Source organism: Peromyscus californicus, unplaced genomic scaffold (genome assembly GCF_007827085.1).
Source record: "Peromyscus californicus insignis strain IS unplaced genomic scaffold, ASM782708v3 Scaffold_6__1_contigs__length_162567912, whole genome shotgun sequence".
In the NCBI taxonomy this organism is placed as follows: Eukaryota; Metazoa; Chordata; class Mammalia; order Rodentia; family Cricetidae; genus Peromyscus; species Peromyscus californicus.
Window position 1 is genome coordinate 36,747,119 of NW_026294584.1, and position 18,789 is coordinate 36,765,907.

The following is an 18,789-nucleotide window of genomic DNA, read 5'->3' on the forward strand; positions in this document are numbered from 1 at the left end:
CTAAGAAGAGATACACCTCTCAGGGATATGCCTCCAGTGACCTAATTCCTCCAGTGAGGTGCTGGAGTTCCTAGGACCTCCATAAATATTGTGACTCACTGGGGACCAAGCACTCAACCCTTGAGCCTGTAGGGGGCATTTAATATTCAAATCATAACGGGAGCCATCGGGTCCCTCGTGCAATTATCAATGGTATTTTTCCCCCCAGGAGTTAAGTTCATGTCCATCTTCTAAACCTCAGGATTTGACATCTTTTAAAAAAATCTTCCAGAGAGGTGATTCAGCAATTCAGGGCACCCACTGCTCAGCAGAGTTTGCTTCCCAGCACCAAGTTGAGAGGCTCACAACCACCTATAACTCCAGCTCCTGGGAATTTCACTCTCTTTTTGAATGTTATGGGCACCCATACACAGGTGACATATACTCACATAGACACACATGCATACACATAAAAGTGAAATTTAAAACAACCACTAAAAAATCCTGTTCAATTGAATAAGACTCCAATAGAGAAGTCGACATTTTCACATTGTCATATCACCTCTCCTTCTTGGACACACTTCCCTTATTTCCTGACAGATACAGCCATAGGGCAAGGTCCTATGATGGGACTTTGGGGCAAGTTCCTCAGTATTCAGTTTGCATCAGCATCACCAAGGCACCAAGGAGAGCAGATGTTGAACCCACTTGCACAAATGTTGTACTTAGTCTGAGGGTACCTAGCATCAAGTAGTTCTCAAAGCTCTTTTATTCTCCTATTGTGCATGGAGAGCTAAAGAAACCCAAAGAAACCATGAATGCAATCCAACACCAAATTAAGATACGGTTATTAATGTGTTCATGACAGGTACTTGGGCATGAGCCCTCAGAAGTGGACTAATAAACTATACCAATATCTGTCTTCTGACTACATGAAAATACCTTGAGGGAATTAACCAAATCTGGGTCATGTATCACACAAATATATCACTTTAATTTTGTACAGTACAACATCTCCACAAAAAACATAACAGTAGCCTAGGGGCTGCAGAGATGGCTCAGTAGTTAAAAGAACTTACTGCTGTTGGAGAGAACCAGGGTTTGGTTCCGTGCAAACACACGGTGGCTTACAATTATCTATAATTCTAGTTTCAGAAGATAGGAGCCCTTCTTCTAGTCTCTATGGGCAGCAGAACACATGAGGTATTCATATATACATTCAGCATATATGTATATACTCATATGCATAAAATAAAAATAGATAATTAAAAAAATCTCAGTGGCCTTCATATATACCAAAAGTGTACTCTCAGAGAAGACATTGTTAAAAATATACCATTTTTCAGGCCAGGCAGTGGTGGCCCATGCCTTTAATCCCAGCACTTGAGAGGCAGAGGCAGGTGAATCTCTGTGAGTTCGAGGCAAGCCTGGTCTACAAAGTGAGTTCCAGGACAGGCTCCAAAAGCTACACAGAGAACCCTGTCTTGAAAAACCAATATGTGTATATATATGTGTGTGTGTGTGTGTGTGTGTGTGTGTGTGTGTGTGTGTGTGTGTATGTGTGTGTGTGTATAAAATTTTTAATAGCTCAAAAAGTACCTAATATTAAGTCTAATAAAAAACCTGAAAGACCTCTATGGTAAGAAATCATTAAAAGACACTAGATGATGGAAATGTCTTTGCTTTTGGATTGGTAGAATTAATATCATGAAAATGGTTACACTACTAAAATTTATGTAGAGAGTTAATACAACATCCATCAAAATTCTGATGTCATTTCACACATCTAGAAAAGACAATCATATAGAGCCACAAAAAAATACCATTGGAGGTATCAAAATACAATACCTCAAATTATACTAGAAAACTACAATGGCAACTTTGATAGAATATTTTCATTAACGACCAGCCATGAAGGATAAAGACATCATTCCTAACTATATTTGAAACAGTACTCTTATTAGCAGTTGAGAAAAGCAACCAGTAGATTAGCAAAACTACATCGTTCCTTGTAATGTTATAAAAAAATTCTCATCGGTTTGTAAATGTGTTCTCAGTTTTAAAAATGGAAAAATTGAAAACCTTTCCTAACACCAGCAGGTGAGACCAAGACAAAGAAGGAAAAAAAAAAAAGCAGAGGCAAGAAGGGTTGAAATTTTTAAAATGAAAAGCACATTTAACACAACGATCTAGGATAAATATTATTAAGGAATATCCTCTATTTTATATTTTTATGACAATATCACTTGGAAGCTTACAATCATCATGCTTTATCTGGGACTATAGGTGTGAGCCACCAAACCTCGCCAAAAAGACAAAGCAACCAAACAAACAGAAAGCAAAACCACCACAACAAAACAAAGACCAAGTCTGGCTGAACAGCCCAGGCTGCCTTCCAATTCAATATTGTATCTCAGGTTCTTTGGTGTAGGTGTTATAAGAGCACACCAGCATGCCCAGCAGCAATAACCTTTTGAGTGGCCATACATAAGCCCAAGTTAAGAAATAACATGTATAGTTAAGTGATGCACATTAATAAAATATATAATTTGATTTATTTACAATGCTTAAAAAATCTAATTTTTAGAGGGCAAATTTACTGAATATTACTAACCAGAGACTCAAATTCACTTAAATCAAACTCATCTAATTTATAGTACCAGGCAATTGCATGGAAAAGAAGTAAACATATTTATAAGTATTTATAGTCATTTCATCATCAATTTTAGTATTTCAAATTCACTTAAATCAAAGTCATCTAATTTACAGTATCAGAAAATTCTGTAGAAAAGAAGTAAACATATTTATAAGTATTTATAAATATTTCAAACATCAATTTTAATATCTCAAAAATTGGAAATAATAAAATTTATTTATTATTAAGGTCTTAATCATACTTACTCGAATGTTTTAAGTACTTTGACATTTCAAATTACATATACACAAAATATCCCTAAGCAATTATAATTTCCTCATTCATCTTTATTTTGAAAGTTATCCAGTTTAACTCTACATAAAATGTGCATTTATTTCCACTGAAAACACAACTCCTTTCTAGCATATGCTGTTGGAAGAACATGATTGAAAATGAAGATGGTGGCAGTGAAGGCCAGGTCTTGCTTTGGGGACGTTTTTCTTCCACTTCAGTGTTCTTTTACAGGCTTTGAATTGAAGTGTTCAGAACATTTAACACCTCATGGTTCCTGGGCTTCCTTGGGGGAAGTCCCTTCCATAGGGAAAGAGGCAAGAAACACAGCAATTACCTGTTTATTTAAGTGTGTGAAGTTTTAAGTACATAACCTAAACTGAAATCAAAATTAGTCTCCAAACCTTAATGTTCAAAGGTTTTGAAAGCTTCTAGAGAAATGGAATCATAAACAGTAAATTTTAAGAATTCACAAATATTTCCGGTTACCACTTCAAAAACATGAAGGCAGTTCTGCAATATTCTTAATTCTCCTTCAAGTTATCAGACTATAAGGGATTTGGGTAGGGGATATTTAGAGATCAAGATCTCAATTAACTTTGCTTTGACTTTTGAGAAAATCTAGGTGAGTCATTTTATTCAGTTAATGGAATGAGATTATCAAACATTGATGAAGGTTGCTTTGGGCAGAAAAGATTAGGATCTAGATAGCTGTAAAAATTGAGTTACTTAATCCTCTCAAAATCTAAATATAGAGGCAGAAGGAGAAGCATTGCCATGAGCACTATGTATATACTCTTCAGGCTCTGGTCATGTAGGGCTGCTTATGTCTTTATAGTTAGGAAAACCCTTAGCTTCCTATGTGAATGTCATTGTGAGCCACAACTCTACCTTCCATTTTGCAGTCTTTGCATGTGGGTCCCTCTGCCCCAGAGAATTTTGGCAATTAAGCAAAATTCTCATTTGGTAAGTTTATGACATGTCTAAATATATTATCCTGCCTTCCTCAGACTCTGCAGAGTGGAGCCAAGCAGTAAGCTACTACATCACTATGGCATTTACACAGGCATGCTTTTAAAAATGAAGGCTAGCAAATATCTAGATCTTATCTGTCACTGTATTCCTCTCATTTCACACAATTCATCAAGCACATTATCTATAATCCATGCATGCTTATGGACAATGAGCTTACTAATTAATTTGAACATGCTGTATTCACCTTATGTCATATTTTAAAATAATCTTTAATAAACACATTTAATTTCTGGTTAAAGAAAATCAGCTGACTGATGCAACTTAATGCCATTTTTTGTTAAGCTATGTAAAATAAAATTGTTGAGTAATTTAGACTATAAGGTGCCTATCTTTAATATCTAGTATTATTCCTATCACTGCACTTTGAATATTTTTCTGAAATTAGACTTGCAGGTGACAGCTTATTCTTTGTCCTTACTTATAGTACTTTTACTATTCTGGGCTAAATCATGGCTAATGATCTGTAGAGCTATGATGAACGATCTGGATGTGCTCTTTATGATATGTCCTTCTAGTTTCCTATCTGTATTTCTCCCTATCATTTTGTTGCATGGGTGTGCAACAGTACAAACGTGTCCTCAAACCAAATGACAACTGGTGTTAATATTACAATACCTAATTTATGGCAATGCTTAGATTATTATTTTTTAGAATCTATTTTGTTATAATTTTGTAACAAGTATATAATATATATGTACTTTTTAAACAACAACTAAATAGTTATTTTTCTTTCAACCATCTCAGACTTCATAGCTTTAGCATAGCATGTTATACCTCCTAACTTGGAATTTTAGGAGCTTCCTTAATGCCTTAATTAACTAATTAATAAGCTACTGGTTCTGACAAGAAATAATGTTAATGGCTGTGCTTCTTAAACATTAGCTTCCTGTTGTTAAGCCAGATGCTACTATACAGCTATAGGACAAGGGATCTGACTACATGACTTCTAGCACGTGTCGGGGCAGCCATGGCAAAGGTCTTTTCTAATTCCCGGTCTTTTTGTCTCCATTCTCCAGGCCCAAGAGACCCACTGGCTGCTTGGGTCCTCCAGATCTCCCTGAATAGCTCTCTCATCTGAATTCTCTGACCACAAAATATATAATATGTTTTTATTATTTTCTATTGGATCACTGCTGGCAAAACCCAAGAGGCTATGCAAGAACAAACATCAGGAAGATGTGACAGCCATGAGGAGTTTTAAACCCTTCCTGACACACAGGAAAAGTGAAATCAATCTCTGGGACAGAAGCTTGTAGACAGGCTGCAGCAACTTGCTAAGATGAGGCCCCTTTGTATTCTTCAAAACCCGATTTGCTATTTCTCTCTCTAGAATATTCCTTTCCAATAAAACATAAAGTGTTTTTTGTCTTTCTTTACTTTTCAAATTTTGTTGAAAGACAATGACAACAATAACAAATAAAAACCGACATGTGTACACACACGTACGTACACACACACACACACACACACACACACACACACACACACACACACGGTGGGGAGTGGCATGTGTGCATGAACTTCACTTGCAGAAAAGAGAATCTCATTGGTTTTTTTAAATTTATTTCATAATTTCTACAAAACCACTGTAATTCCTCAGGAAAACTTCCCCCATAAGAGTAGGTTTTTATGATTTTTGTTTTTCACATATTTTAACAAGCAATCCCTAAACCTTTCTTCAGTCAAGAACTCAAAAGAATTCCATTTTCAGCTCAGACATATAAAGAGCCTGGACCATCATCACTTCCATTCTTAAAAGCAAAGGCTGAACAAATAGAAAAAAATCAAAGACATTCCTTAGACTTAAAGACCCCAAACATGTGAAAACCACTATCAAAATGTGAAAAGACACAAATCTGAAAGGTATAATATTTGAATGAGCAGGCACTAGATACCATGCTGGTAGAATGTTTGCTTACTTAGTCCTTTTGACAAGGTGCTAAGCTGTATACAGAGACTAAGGGAGCTCCCTGTCTCCTTGACTTCCCTTCTAGTAATAAAGATCCAAGAAAGTGTCACAAGTAGCCATGGAAGGAGAGTGGAAGGCTTTTTTAAAAAATTTATCAGACCCTTTTCCCAATTCGAGGGAAAGGTTTTGCAAATGGAAAATGTCAAACACTTCTTCCAGCTTCAGTAAAACAGTATCACCACATTTGTGGCTTCAGTAAAACAGTATCACCACATTTGTGGCTTTTCTGTCTCATCTACTGGAGAAACAAAACACAAATCACAAAAGCTTAGTGATCAGGGTACACAGAGCTTAAGAAAATACATTGTGGGCTGGAGAGATGGCTCAGAGGTTAAGAGCGCTGGCAGCTCTTCCAGAGGTTCTGAGTTCAATTCCCAGCAACTACATGGTGGCTCACAACCATTTATAATGAGATCTGGTGCTTTCTTCTGGCATGCAGACATACATGCAGGCAGAACACTGTGTACATAATAAATAAATAAATCTTAAAAATACACATTGTGAAGTCTGTAGTACAGAAGGAAATGAGGGATTTTGAGGTAGAAAGGAATGAGTCCCCTGGACAAGAAACAGAAACACAAAGGTTCTATCACAGAGACATAGGGTCCATCGAAAGATTTAACCAAGTAAAGGCACCCCTTTCCTTTTCCAGCATTGCTATGGATACACCTCCAACATCTCAGTGGACAACAGCCAAAACAAATATGGGTTGGGGAATGTTATTTTAAGGTGTGTTACTTTTGTTTATGTTGCATTTGTTTAACTCTGTAAAGCTGTGAATATTTTGCTTGTCTAAAACACCTGATGGTCTAATAAAGAACTGAATGGCTAATAGCAAGGCAGGATAAAGGATAGGTAGGGCTGGCAGGCAGAGAGAATATATAGAAGGAGAAATCTGGGAAAAGGAGATCTAGGATCCAGAGAAGGAGGAAGACATCAGGGGCCAGCCACCTAGCTACACAGCAAGTCATGGAGTAAGCATAAGATTTACAGAAGAAAGAGAATGGGAAAAGCCCAGAGGCAAAAGGTAGATGGGATAATTTAAGAAAAGCTGGCAAGAAACAAACCAAGCTAAGGCCAGACATTTATAAGAAGTAATAAGCCTCTGTGTGTGATTTACTTGGAAGCTGGGTGGTGGGCCCCCCAAAAGAGTAAAATACCAACATCATTTTGGCACACCAACATGGCGTTCGAATATCCCTAAGGCCTGAGAAAGCTGAAAAAAAAAAATACAGCTCCTTTAAGAGTTTCTGCTGGACAGTTTCTGCCAGACACTGACACCGTGAACAGCTAGTGAGTTAAGAAGGAACAAAAAAAAAAAAAACTAAATAAAAATGCCTGGCATAGCACAAGCATCATCATTCTAGAGCTCTAGGAAGGTTGAATGCAGTTCCTGGTCAGACAAACCTCCGACAGGCTGTGAGTTTCACACTTGGTTTTCATGACCCAAGAAGCAGGTGGAGCCAGATGAGAGCCATGTGTGGAGGATCCAGGTGTAGGTTAGCAGTTTAAAGGTTTGCTCATAAGGTCAAAAAAGGCTGAAAATATGCAATAAAAGAGGTCCAGACTGAAAAACCTCTAAACAGTGTGTTTAACCATGTGTGTCAGCTTAAGAAAAGAAAAAGGGTATAGTCATAGAAAGAAATGAACAGTTTTAAAATAATAATAAAGTCTTTAAAGAGAGAGTAAAAGAAATATAAAAGAAAAAAGCCACATAAGGTGGGAAATACACAGGGAGTCTGGATCCTGTATGCTATTGTGTTGATTTTGAATTTTTTTGATTGTTGAAAAGCAAAGGACAGCTGCTAAGAGACATGGAATTGAAAGAGGGACTGTTGAAATAAATCAGCCTATATACTTTAGGAATGCCTTAACTTTTAAAAAGTCAAAAATATATTTGCCAAATGGAAATAAAAAATACTTTGGAGTTTTGTTCCCACAGCAGATAAGATGCTGCGGATTCCTTCTGGGTTAATATGGATCAGGTTTGATCAGGGGAGACCTCCTGAAACTTGACAGGTGATATCTATCCACAAAGGTTACTGCTGGTCTTCCCAGAACTTGGTCATTATATCAAAATTTTCTCTCTGGGACCCTAAAGATACTTCATTCACAGATAGCAGGAAGCAGTTTGGAGAACACTATGTCCACATCACCAAAAGATGGGGTGGGTTGTCTTTGGTTATTTGGTGGGTTATGGATATTTGTTAGAATTTAAGGGAATATAGGAATGGTAAGATGGAAGGATAGATTGTCAAATGTACTTTAAATAGGGTAGATTATTGAATCTACTATAAACTAAGGGATAACTGTTGATCTCAAATATTTAGTATTTGTAAGGACTTTCGTATACTGATACAAATTTAAGTTAACTTTTGTTACAACACTCTCTGTCTGTCTGTCTGTCTCTCTCTCTCTATATATATATATATACACACACACACACACACACACACACACACACACACACTTTTGTTTAAAGGATTTTGTATATTGATATAAATTTAAAGTTATTTTTGTTACACTGCACATATGTTTCTACTCTTTTCTAAAGGGTTTTTGTATATTGATACAAATTTTTAAGGATGTTTTTGTTACCACATATTGTATGTATGCTTGTACTCTTGTTTAAGGTATTGTAACTATGTAGCTCATTTAAAAATGTAAAGTTGTAGTTTTTGAAAGCTATTATTATAAACTATATAGGACAATCAAGAAACATAGGTCAGTAGTTAGTCATTTACAACAATCAAATTTATAGATATGTTAGGTATGTTTTCTAGGTTAAATAGATATAATTTAGACAGATGGTCTTCAAATATTTCAAAGAACTATAGAATATAGCATTTAAAATGTTTTGTTAACTTAAAGTTTTTCAAGACAGTGAGATACATCTGCTCCATGCAGCACCAATTTCTTTCAGAGAAGATGATGATGGATAATGGAAAAACTCCTTAAGGAGTTTGCTTTCATTGTGGCAATGCTAGCCACTGGGCAAAGAAACTGTTCTTGCCTTTGACTGCTGAAAATGTGCTGTGCAGACTGGACATGCAAGACACACAGGGAAAAGACTGTTGAACTTTGCCAAAACAAGGCAGAACAGTCCTTCAAAATTCCTGCTTCACAGAAGAGTCTGCCAGACATTCTGCAGGACACAGAGGAAAGTGACTGATGAACTTTGCCAAAACAAGGCAGAACAGTCCAAAGCTCCTGCTTCATAGAAAAATCTGTCAGATATTGTAGGCCTGTAGGCTAAAGATGTATGCCCAGTGTTGCAGAGGAACTTTGGAAGACTGTCCAGGCAGTGAAGTGTCTCTGTTGTTAGATAATATTACAACTTTCTGGGTCTTTGATGAAGATTAGATTGTTATAGTTGCTATTTTCCTTAGTTATGATAGAAAGTAAATTATGTATACAACTTTGGAGTCACTAAGATGAATGGATGGTGGAGTGCTTTCTTTGAATTTTCTAAACGTAAATGGACTGAATAATGTAAATTAATTATTATTTGATAACTTTTTGTTGTATGTAGTTATATTATGTTGGAGTTAAAAACCTTTCTTTTTAGAGAGGTTGTAGAATATTATTTTAAGGTGTGTTACTTTTGTTTATGTTGCATTTAACTCTGTGAAGCTGTGTTACTTTGCCTGTATAAAACATCTGGTAGTCCAATAAAGAGCTGAATGGCCCATAGTAAGGCAGGATAAAGGATAGGCCTGGCTGGCAGGCAGAGAAAATATATAGAAGGAGAAAGTGTGAAGGAAGAAGAAGTAACCAGAGAAGGAGGAGGACATCAGGGGCCAGCCACCCAGCTACACAGCAAGTCACGGAATAAGAATAAGATTTATAGAAGTAAGAGAAAGGGAAAAGCCCAGAAACAAAAGTAGACAGGATAAGTTAAGGAAAGCAGGCAAGAAACAAGCCAAGCTAAGGTCAGGTGTTTATAATTAAGAATAAGCTTCTCTGTGTGATTTATTTGGGAGCTGGGTGGCAGGCATCCCAAAAGAGCAAAAAACAACTAACAACAGATGTGAGATACAGACTCTCTGTGGAAAGCATAGGGAAGGTCAGAGTCAAGGAACATAGGAACAAAACAAATATGGATGGAGGAGAAGTTAAGGAACACTACTCCTCACTGCTGAACTATTTTCTGCTGATAGACTCAGAGAGAGAGAGAGAGCAAATCATTGCCTTCAGTTATGTACCCACTGATGATCCCACCAGGCATAATGACACACTGAAAACCATTACAGTGAGTAAATGAATTATTTGCAGTGTTAAGGTGACATGCTACTTTATTATTAATTAATTCTTAATTTATTCATCTAAAATTATTCACAATAAAATTAGTGATGCAAAATAAGGAACATGCATAGGATACAGAAATTTTAAAAGAAAGAGACTTGCATAAAGATTAAAGATAAACATACATACATTATAGAAGTCACTTCCAATCTAGTGGTCACACAATGGCCCTGGTTAAACTAAGTGCATCATAAACAAAAGCAAAATTCTTGAATGTGGGAAAGGGACCAGTAGAAATGGGTGGGGGTTGCTAGAGATGGAAGGGAAGTGATAGAGTATGAGCAAGAGAGAAAACTGAATACATTATAAACATGTATAAAATTGTCAAATACAATTAGATAAAAAGAAAAATAAAACAGAAACACAAACATACTGGGGGATTTTGAAGTTTCTTGTATGTATGGCCACAGAAAACAGGCACAACCCAATCCATGGTCATATTAGCACAATTCTTGAAAGCCTTATTAGCTCAGATCCTATCACCTGATATAACATACCTGGCTTTCTAGAACAATTCAAGATGCATGTAAAGAGATGAAAAGGACTCTGAAGCGACAAAGCAAACATCTGATACAAAAGAAACTGTCAAATGAGGAGATTTAATTACAACTATTAATATGCTGATAGCCTCAAAGGATAAAGTTTAAAACTCAAATGAAAGTGCTAGTGCTAATAAAAAAATCACTGTAACAGTAATGAAGAACATTTTATTCATAATAGAAAAGTTAACTGCTTAAAACAATAATTGTCACAATGTATTGAATGACTATAGCATATCATAGTCAAAATGAATTATACCAATACATCATAAGAAAGGAAGAACTTGGGGACACTGAATTGTAGGGAAGCTGAATTGTACTTAAAATCCTCTTGTGTCACATGAGGGAGGATTTAGGTTATTTTAAGATCTAAATGTATAACTTAGGATACCTAGTAAATATATTTAAAAACTGAATATGTGTGCCATATCAAAAGAATATATAAAAGGAAATCACAAAAAGTATTAAAAACTACAGACGACAGAAAATGAGATAGGGACAAAGGAAAACACCAAGGTAGTGGCAATGGATTATATTATTTAAGTCAACTACAGTAATGACTTTAATTATGAGTGGTTTAAACACATGCATTGAAAGACAAAACTATCTTGAGTAGGTGTAAACAAAACAAAACAAAACAAACCTTCAAAACTCAATTACATCTTTGAAAATAAAGAATTATGTTAAAAGTCAACACAAGGAAAAAATATCCACCATGCTAACTCTAATCGTAGGAAAGCTGCTGCTAGCTCCATCAGTTTAAGACAAAGTAGGCTTTAGAGAAACAAAAAAAGTCACGATGAAGGATGCAATTTTACAAGAAGACAGAACAGGTCCTAATAGACATGTCTACATGAGGCAAATTCTGATAGAACTGAATGAAAATATAAAATCCACTATTACATCAGTGATTTGAATTGGAAGTATTGTGTGCTACAAGTCACAGAAGAGAGAAATTATAAGGTCCAAACCTCAAATGTAAGAACAATCTTACAAAGAAGACAAAAGATTTTGTGTTAATAACTATAACCCTATAATATGTAGAATTGTATTTTATAGGCCTACCACAAGCATTATAAATTGGAGTGTATAGATAATTATTTGGGAGGTTCTACCACTCCACTCCATTTGGAACATGGAAAGTGGTTTGTTCAGCTTGTTTTCTTTAACTTAGTGAGACTTTTGATAAATAAATTTTCTCTAAACAGCTACTGAATGATTGAATCTCAATTTTATGACTTAGTTATGTTCATCAACATTACCTGTTCAAAAGGTCACCTATGGATACTATGAGAGCAATGTCTTAATTGTACTTATTTGTTAATACATAAGATTGTGATGTGCAGTCATCCTCCACTATCAAACCACCACCTGGCTTAATGACGCAGTGAAAACAATCATAGTGAGTGCACGAATTGTTTGTAGGGTTAAGTGACATACTAATTTATTATCATTAACTAATTCTTAATTTATTAATCTAAAATTATTCACAAATTGGTTGATCCAAAGTAAGGAACATGAATAGGATGCAGAAATTAAGAAAAAATGAATTTGCAAAAAGATTAAAAATAAATATGTATACAATATAGAAGTGCAATTCTTAATGAATTTTAAAATGGTAGAATTTCAGTAATTTGAATTGTATATTAGGTCTGAGTTAAATAATGTATACACCCAAAATAAGCAAGAAATGCAAAAATCTAAGGAATACATTATTAGACAAATCATTCAGTCTAAAAATGAAAACCATATGAGATTTCATTCAATTTTTCATATGCATGACTAGAATAACAACTTAAGAGAAAACAAATTATTAGTTGTCATTGCTTTAAATTAGCCAGTTTAACAATCATCCTCAATTCATTGCTTCCACGCTGAGGTAAAGAAAAATATTTGAAATTTCAATTATTTCCATAATACTCTGAAGACTAACATCATACCTTTATGACAAATTATTTTGCACTGAGGAGCACTGGCTTATTATATATTGGGGACATTGTTGAGGCAGCAGATGATTGTCATTTTTCTTTTCAGGGTTCACCCTGTATATGCCTAGTAGGTACAAACTTGATGTCCTTAAGTCGGACACATGCGACCAATCACGACTCGCTAATGATACTCACATTCTTCTCCCTCCACTCAACTTTTTTCAAAGATGCTTTCAAATATCACTCTTCGATTTGTTAAAATTCAATCTCACTCAACTATTCAAGAAAACTGATTGTAGGATGCAAAACACTTCTTCATAGGGTAATAAACACTCAACATTCCTTCCACGCATAAGACATAGCACTTACCTGGCATGCATTATAAAGTAGCTGGTGTTCCAGTTTTTTAATACCCAAGATCTGCTGGAACATTTCATAGAGCTGCTCCTTGCTCAGAATAAGCTCAGACACGGCACTCAGGGTCATCCTGTTTGGTTGTTTACACAAGTCTTCTTCACCCCTGTAAATGGCATCATATTTGGCTATCCATGAGCTCAGCACAGTCTCCTTGCTTAGGCCATCAATTTCCGGCAAGCTGCGTACACGTTTTTCTATGTTTTTCTTAAACACCTCTCTGAAATCATTAGCAGAACATCCTCCACTCTGAACCATTCTGGCCACTCGGTCACTCTTTAGAAAAACCTGAAAAACAAAATCAAACATCTGTAATTAGGTATGGTCACTAATACCTACGCTTTAAGCAATCTAGTCAGGGCACTAAATGTTCTACCATGGCTCAAAATGTATAACACAAGTATGTGGTGATATTGTGTTCCCCAATATATTGTTCACCCTAATAAACTTATCTGGGGTCAGAGAACAGAACAGCCACTAGATACAGAGGCCAGAAAATGGTGGCACACACACCTTTAATCCTAGCATTCTGGAGGTAGAGATCCATCTGGATCTCTGTGAGTTCAAAGCCATACTGGAAACAGCCAGGCATGGTGACACACGCCTTTAATCCCAGGAAGTGATGGCAGGAAGTAGAAAAGTATATAAGGCGTGAAAACCAGTAACTAGAGCCTGGTTAAGCTTTTAGGCTTTTAGCAGCAGTTCAGCTGAGATCCATTTGGATGAGGACTCAGAGGCTTCCAGTCTGAGGAAACAGGATAAGCTGAGGAATTGGCGAGGTGAGGTGGCTGTGGCTTGTTCTGCTTCTCTGATCTTCCAGCATTCACCCCAATAACTGGCACCGGGTTTGTTTTTATTAATAAGAACTTTTAAGATTCATGATACACAAGTATAATACAATACATGGCAACATATGAACGGAGTCCCAAATCTCTCAAAAGTGTTGAAAAGCTGAGAGAGGCAGTATGCAGTTCTGAGGAAACAGAGATAGCCTACATATTTCCCATTTTCTGAAGGTCAAGGACACATACACAAAAGTAGAGTCCCAGTGTTTGTGAAAATGGCCCTTGAAGAGAGACTCTAGGGTTCTGTCTCATTCCTCTGCTGCCTGAGAACAGTGATAAAACAATGGTCTAGGAAAACACAACATCCTCTGGCACTTTGACTTAGAGCAATGGTTCTCAACCTTCCTAATGCTGTGACACTTTAATACAGTTCCTCATGCTGTGGTGACCCCCAACCATAAAATTATTTTCATTTACTACTTCATAACTATAATTTTGCTCCTGTTATGCATTTTAATATAAATATCTGTGTTTTCCAAGGGTCTTAGGTGACCGTCGTTCCACACCCAGAGGGGTCATGACCCACAGGTTGAGAACTGCTGACTTAGAACTTCCCAGATTCAGAAACTAGAAGAACTAAACTTCTGTTGTTTATAACTCTCTCATCAGCTGGTCACCTCCCACATTCTCACTCAAATGGTTAAGAAAGTAGTTGGAAATACATGACCAACTTCCCTACATATATTTGGGAGTCCCAGGTAACTCTGAAGTACACAGAGTGTGGAGCCCAACAGTTTTGTAGAACTACAACTGAAGCCAATAAACATCCTATGTAGCTGTTAACCCAAATTACTTTATGACTCAGAGGTCAGAGATGTTTGTCTCTTTCTCTGATTTCATCAGCTCCACAGCTTCAACACTTGTCTGATAGCAAGAGAAAATGGATATGAGGAGAGGAAAACACCTGTAAGACAGTTGTGAGTTTCCACTAATACTAGGTAAGAATATAGCACATCTAATATTCATTATCACCAGGTAACATAATCAACTAAAGAGCAAAAAATAATTAGAGAAACAGACTAAAGAAACATGTAGGGGGAGATGGGTAGCAATAATGCTATATTTTGAAGAGACACAAGACTTGATACTGATCTTTCTCTTCTAAGTTATGAATCTAAAGACCATTGAAGATTCATTAAACAACTGTTTTGTCAATGATATGCGTATGAATCCAACTATTTTGTCACCAATATTAATCTTATTATACTGTTATTATTTGTTTTCTTCTTATATGACAGAATTTTTCCAGAAGAAACTGAAAAACTAATGCAACTACCATGTATTATTACATGCTGCTACTATGCTTATAGGACAAAAATGTCAATTAAGTTTGTGTGTGTGTGTGTGTGTGTGTGTGTGTGTGTGTGTGTGTGTGTGTGTGTTCACATGCCCACATGCATGCATGTGGGGGTTAGCATATCAAGTATCTTTATCACTCTTCACCTAGTCCTCTGAGGCCAGGTCTTTCCCTGTATTGTGGCTGTTGTTTTCTTAGGTTGGAAACCAGCCAGCTCCAGATAACCTCTGAGGCCTGGTCTCTCCATGAACCTGTGGCTTTCACTCCATTAGCTAGGCTGGAAGCTAGCCAGCTCCAGTGATCCTGTCTCTACTGCACCTGAGCGCTGGAGTTATAGGCATGCAGGGAAAACCTGTAACAACACGGGGGTTGGGTCCCTATGATTGTGCTGTAAGCATTCTTGACTGCTGAGCTGTATCTCCAGCTCCCCAAAGGGCACATTTGTTCCTAAGAATGCACTCAGAATGATTACGTACTCTTAAGTTAGGATTACACCATTTGACTATTCCACCACATCCGTGTATGTGCAAACCAGCCACAAACATGTACCACACAAATCAGGTGACTCACTTGTCCCATTATCTGGCATATGTGAGCCTCCTGACTCCAAAATTTTCCCAAATGTTTTAGTTCTCTTTTGGGTGATTCACAAAAGCTTTTTTTGTTTCTTATCTCAGCCAATTACTCTTAGATATTTTGGTCACTTGACTCCATACTACAGTATTAGTCGCTTCTACCTGAGGCGAACACATATATAAAATATACACACAATGCATGCTCTTTACAGTTATGGATCTCTTACAATTGGAAAGTCTATGTATTTTGGTTTTTATGTCTCCAAGCCAAACAAATTATATCTGGACAGGTATAAGAACAATGGTGGCTTGTATCTATAGTCCCAGGACATGGGAAGCTGAGGCAGGGGTTGGGGGATGAGGGGTTGACAGGGGGTGGGGTGGTGGGGAGGTGCCTTTTCAGAGCACCATCTACATTGGCAGATTCCCAGTAAATTCTAGAGGCTAGAATCTCCCTGTAGATTCATTCACCCCAGAACTCTCAAGAAACAGACCCCCTATGTCCACCACTGTGGCAATGTAATAACTTTATTGTTATGCCATGAAATATGTTTAGTGAGGTCAGGGGTTGGTAGAATGGGATTCTCTTCTGGATTTCTTCCTTCCTCTGTCAGATGCCCTGACTCCTATTTCTAATATTTCTTTATTTCTTTATTTGCCCATAGTAGCCATTCACTCTTGTTTATGTATTGCCTCTTGTTCTTGTATTTTCTGTTCAATTTTATGTACTTTGCTTCTCAGTTGATTCAAGAAAAGAACTACTGGTGCCATATGTAATGTTGCTTCCCCAGAAAATACCTAAAGTTGAATCTTTTAGAAATTGTGTAATGTATATAAACCATGAACAGCAAAATATATATTTAAATACATACAAATATCTCAAGTCTCACTACAGGAAAAGTATTGATTTCTAATACTCTACTTGAGCAGTTATTTTGTTTTTTCACTTTACTGTCTAACATATAACATATAGACCCTAGTTTTGAAGCAAAAACACGAATGAATATCGTTTCTGGATTGTCTTTCTCCTATAAAACCATAACCAAGGCTTCACTAACTCACTCCAACTATATAATTGACATTTGCTGAATGGTAACAAAAGGTAGGATTCTGCTAAGTGTTTGTGGCACACACATGAATCCATCAAAGACCAAACCCTGACAAGCTCAGGCTCCCTGAGGGAGAAAGATCAACAACAAAAGGAAACAGGGCAAGAACAATAATAGATGCTCATATAAAAGGAGAGAAAACAAAAGAAATGGAGTTACCAACTCAGGTGGGAAGTGAGAGAGAGAATGGGGAGAGCCCAGAACAGAGACAGGGACTCATGTCTTTAACAGCCTGAGAACTGTGTAAAGATAAAAGCGAGAATGTTTAAGAAAAGTAAATGAATGGGAACAAAATAGAGAAATAAAACATTAAGATCTTCAAAGAGAAATTTGAAAACTTTCCTACTATATACAGATATTAAATATGAATGACTGCAGCCAAAAAAAAATTTAACCAGGAAGACCAGTAGAGATTAGAAGAGAAAATGAAGTGTGCAAGAGAGAAGTCCAGGTTCTAGTTGATGATGTTGTAATAGTTAACCTTGCTTACCAACTTGGTTATATACAGAATCAACTAAGGTGGGTCTGGAGAATATTTCCTAGAAAGATGGAATGAGAGGGGAACATCCTACTGGGTAGGCAGCACTTCCCCAAGTGGGCATTCAATACATAAAGAGGTCAGAGGGAAAACCAGTGCCGATTTATCCTATAGGCCTTCACTCCTTGCTAGTGTGACTATTGATGAATTTTACTGACATCAGAATTTACCTTCTTCAGCCTTCCAACAAAGACGAGACCAGCAGCTCCCTGACTATATTTCTAGGCTTTCAGTGTTAAATGAGAACTGCTGAGTCATCCAGCCGCATGGCCTGAGCAGCCTTGCAGTGCACAGCCTGATGACCCATGCTATAGCATGTAGGCCCATCTATTCAATCCCCATTGTGATATCTATTCACTTTATCAGTTCTCTTCCTCAATGGCAGTGGTTCTCAACCTACCTCATGTTATGGTGACCCCCCCCCCAACCATAGATTTATTTTTGTTGCTACTTCATAACTATAATTTTGCTACTGTTATAAACTGTAATGTAAATATCTGATACGTGACCCCCAAAGGAGTCCTGACCCACAGGTTGAGAACCACTGTTCTAAAGAATCCTTACTAATGCAGGGGCCTAGGGTAGCTAGATGACCTAGTGTGAACACACTGAGAAGTATGTTTCAAACAGTGGTGCCAGCAACAAGGGCAGATAGCAAACTACTGGATCTAAGACAGAAACCCATGACCGAAAGGAGACTGCAGCCTTGATGAAGACAGAAACCCATGACCGAAAGGAGACTGCAGCCTTGATGAAGACAGAAACCCATGACCGAAAGGAGACTGCAGCCTTGATGAACTAGTGTAAGGGGGACAAGGCTGGAAGAAGGCAAGGCAGGGAGGAGAGGAGACAGAATGACAGAATACTTCGGTGAGTTACTAGATATGGAAACTAAGGTGGGGAAGTAAGATTTGCATTCTTTTGATAACTGTAACTACAATAAATAATAAAGGTGGAAAAGTGTATCTACTTTTTAAATCAAAGTGGTAGATATTGTAAGTGTTAGGAATACCTAACTAATTTGGTTTGGGTAGTGGTCAGGAAAAAAAAAAAGTATAGTTAAGATAAAATCATAAAAGTACAGAGAAGAACAAAAGCCTTTAAATGACTAAATTAAATAAAACAAAACCAACAAAAAATGTATCCAGTAGCAGTGAATCATGCAAACAGAAAGCAAAATACACACACACTATCAGCTAAGCCAGGAGATACTTCCAAAGACAGCAGCAAGAAAAAACCAGAGGCCTCTAGAACAAACAGATCAAATGAAAACAGATCTGTCTGCTGTTTCCTGCTCCCAGGTCACCTTGGGCACGGGACATTTATTGAA

At 36.9% G+C, this 18,789-nt stretch overlaps 1 protein-coding gene across 5 annotated transcripts in view; it reads right to left on the minus strand.

The window, feature by feature from the left end:
* Positions 1-18,789, minus strand: part of Cadps2 (calcium dependent secretion activator 2) — a 542,094-nt gene that overhangs the window by 322,332 nt on the left and 200,973 nt on the right. For all 5 annotated transcript variants that reach the window (XM_052722147.1, XM_052722145.1, XM_052722146.1 and 2 more), the window contains exon 3: positions 13,051-13,383. In XM_052722147.1, coding sequence (XP_052578107.1) covers positions 13,051-13,383 — 333 coding nt within the window. The remainder of the gene's footprint in view (positions 1-13,050; positions 13,384-18,789) is intronic.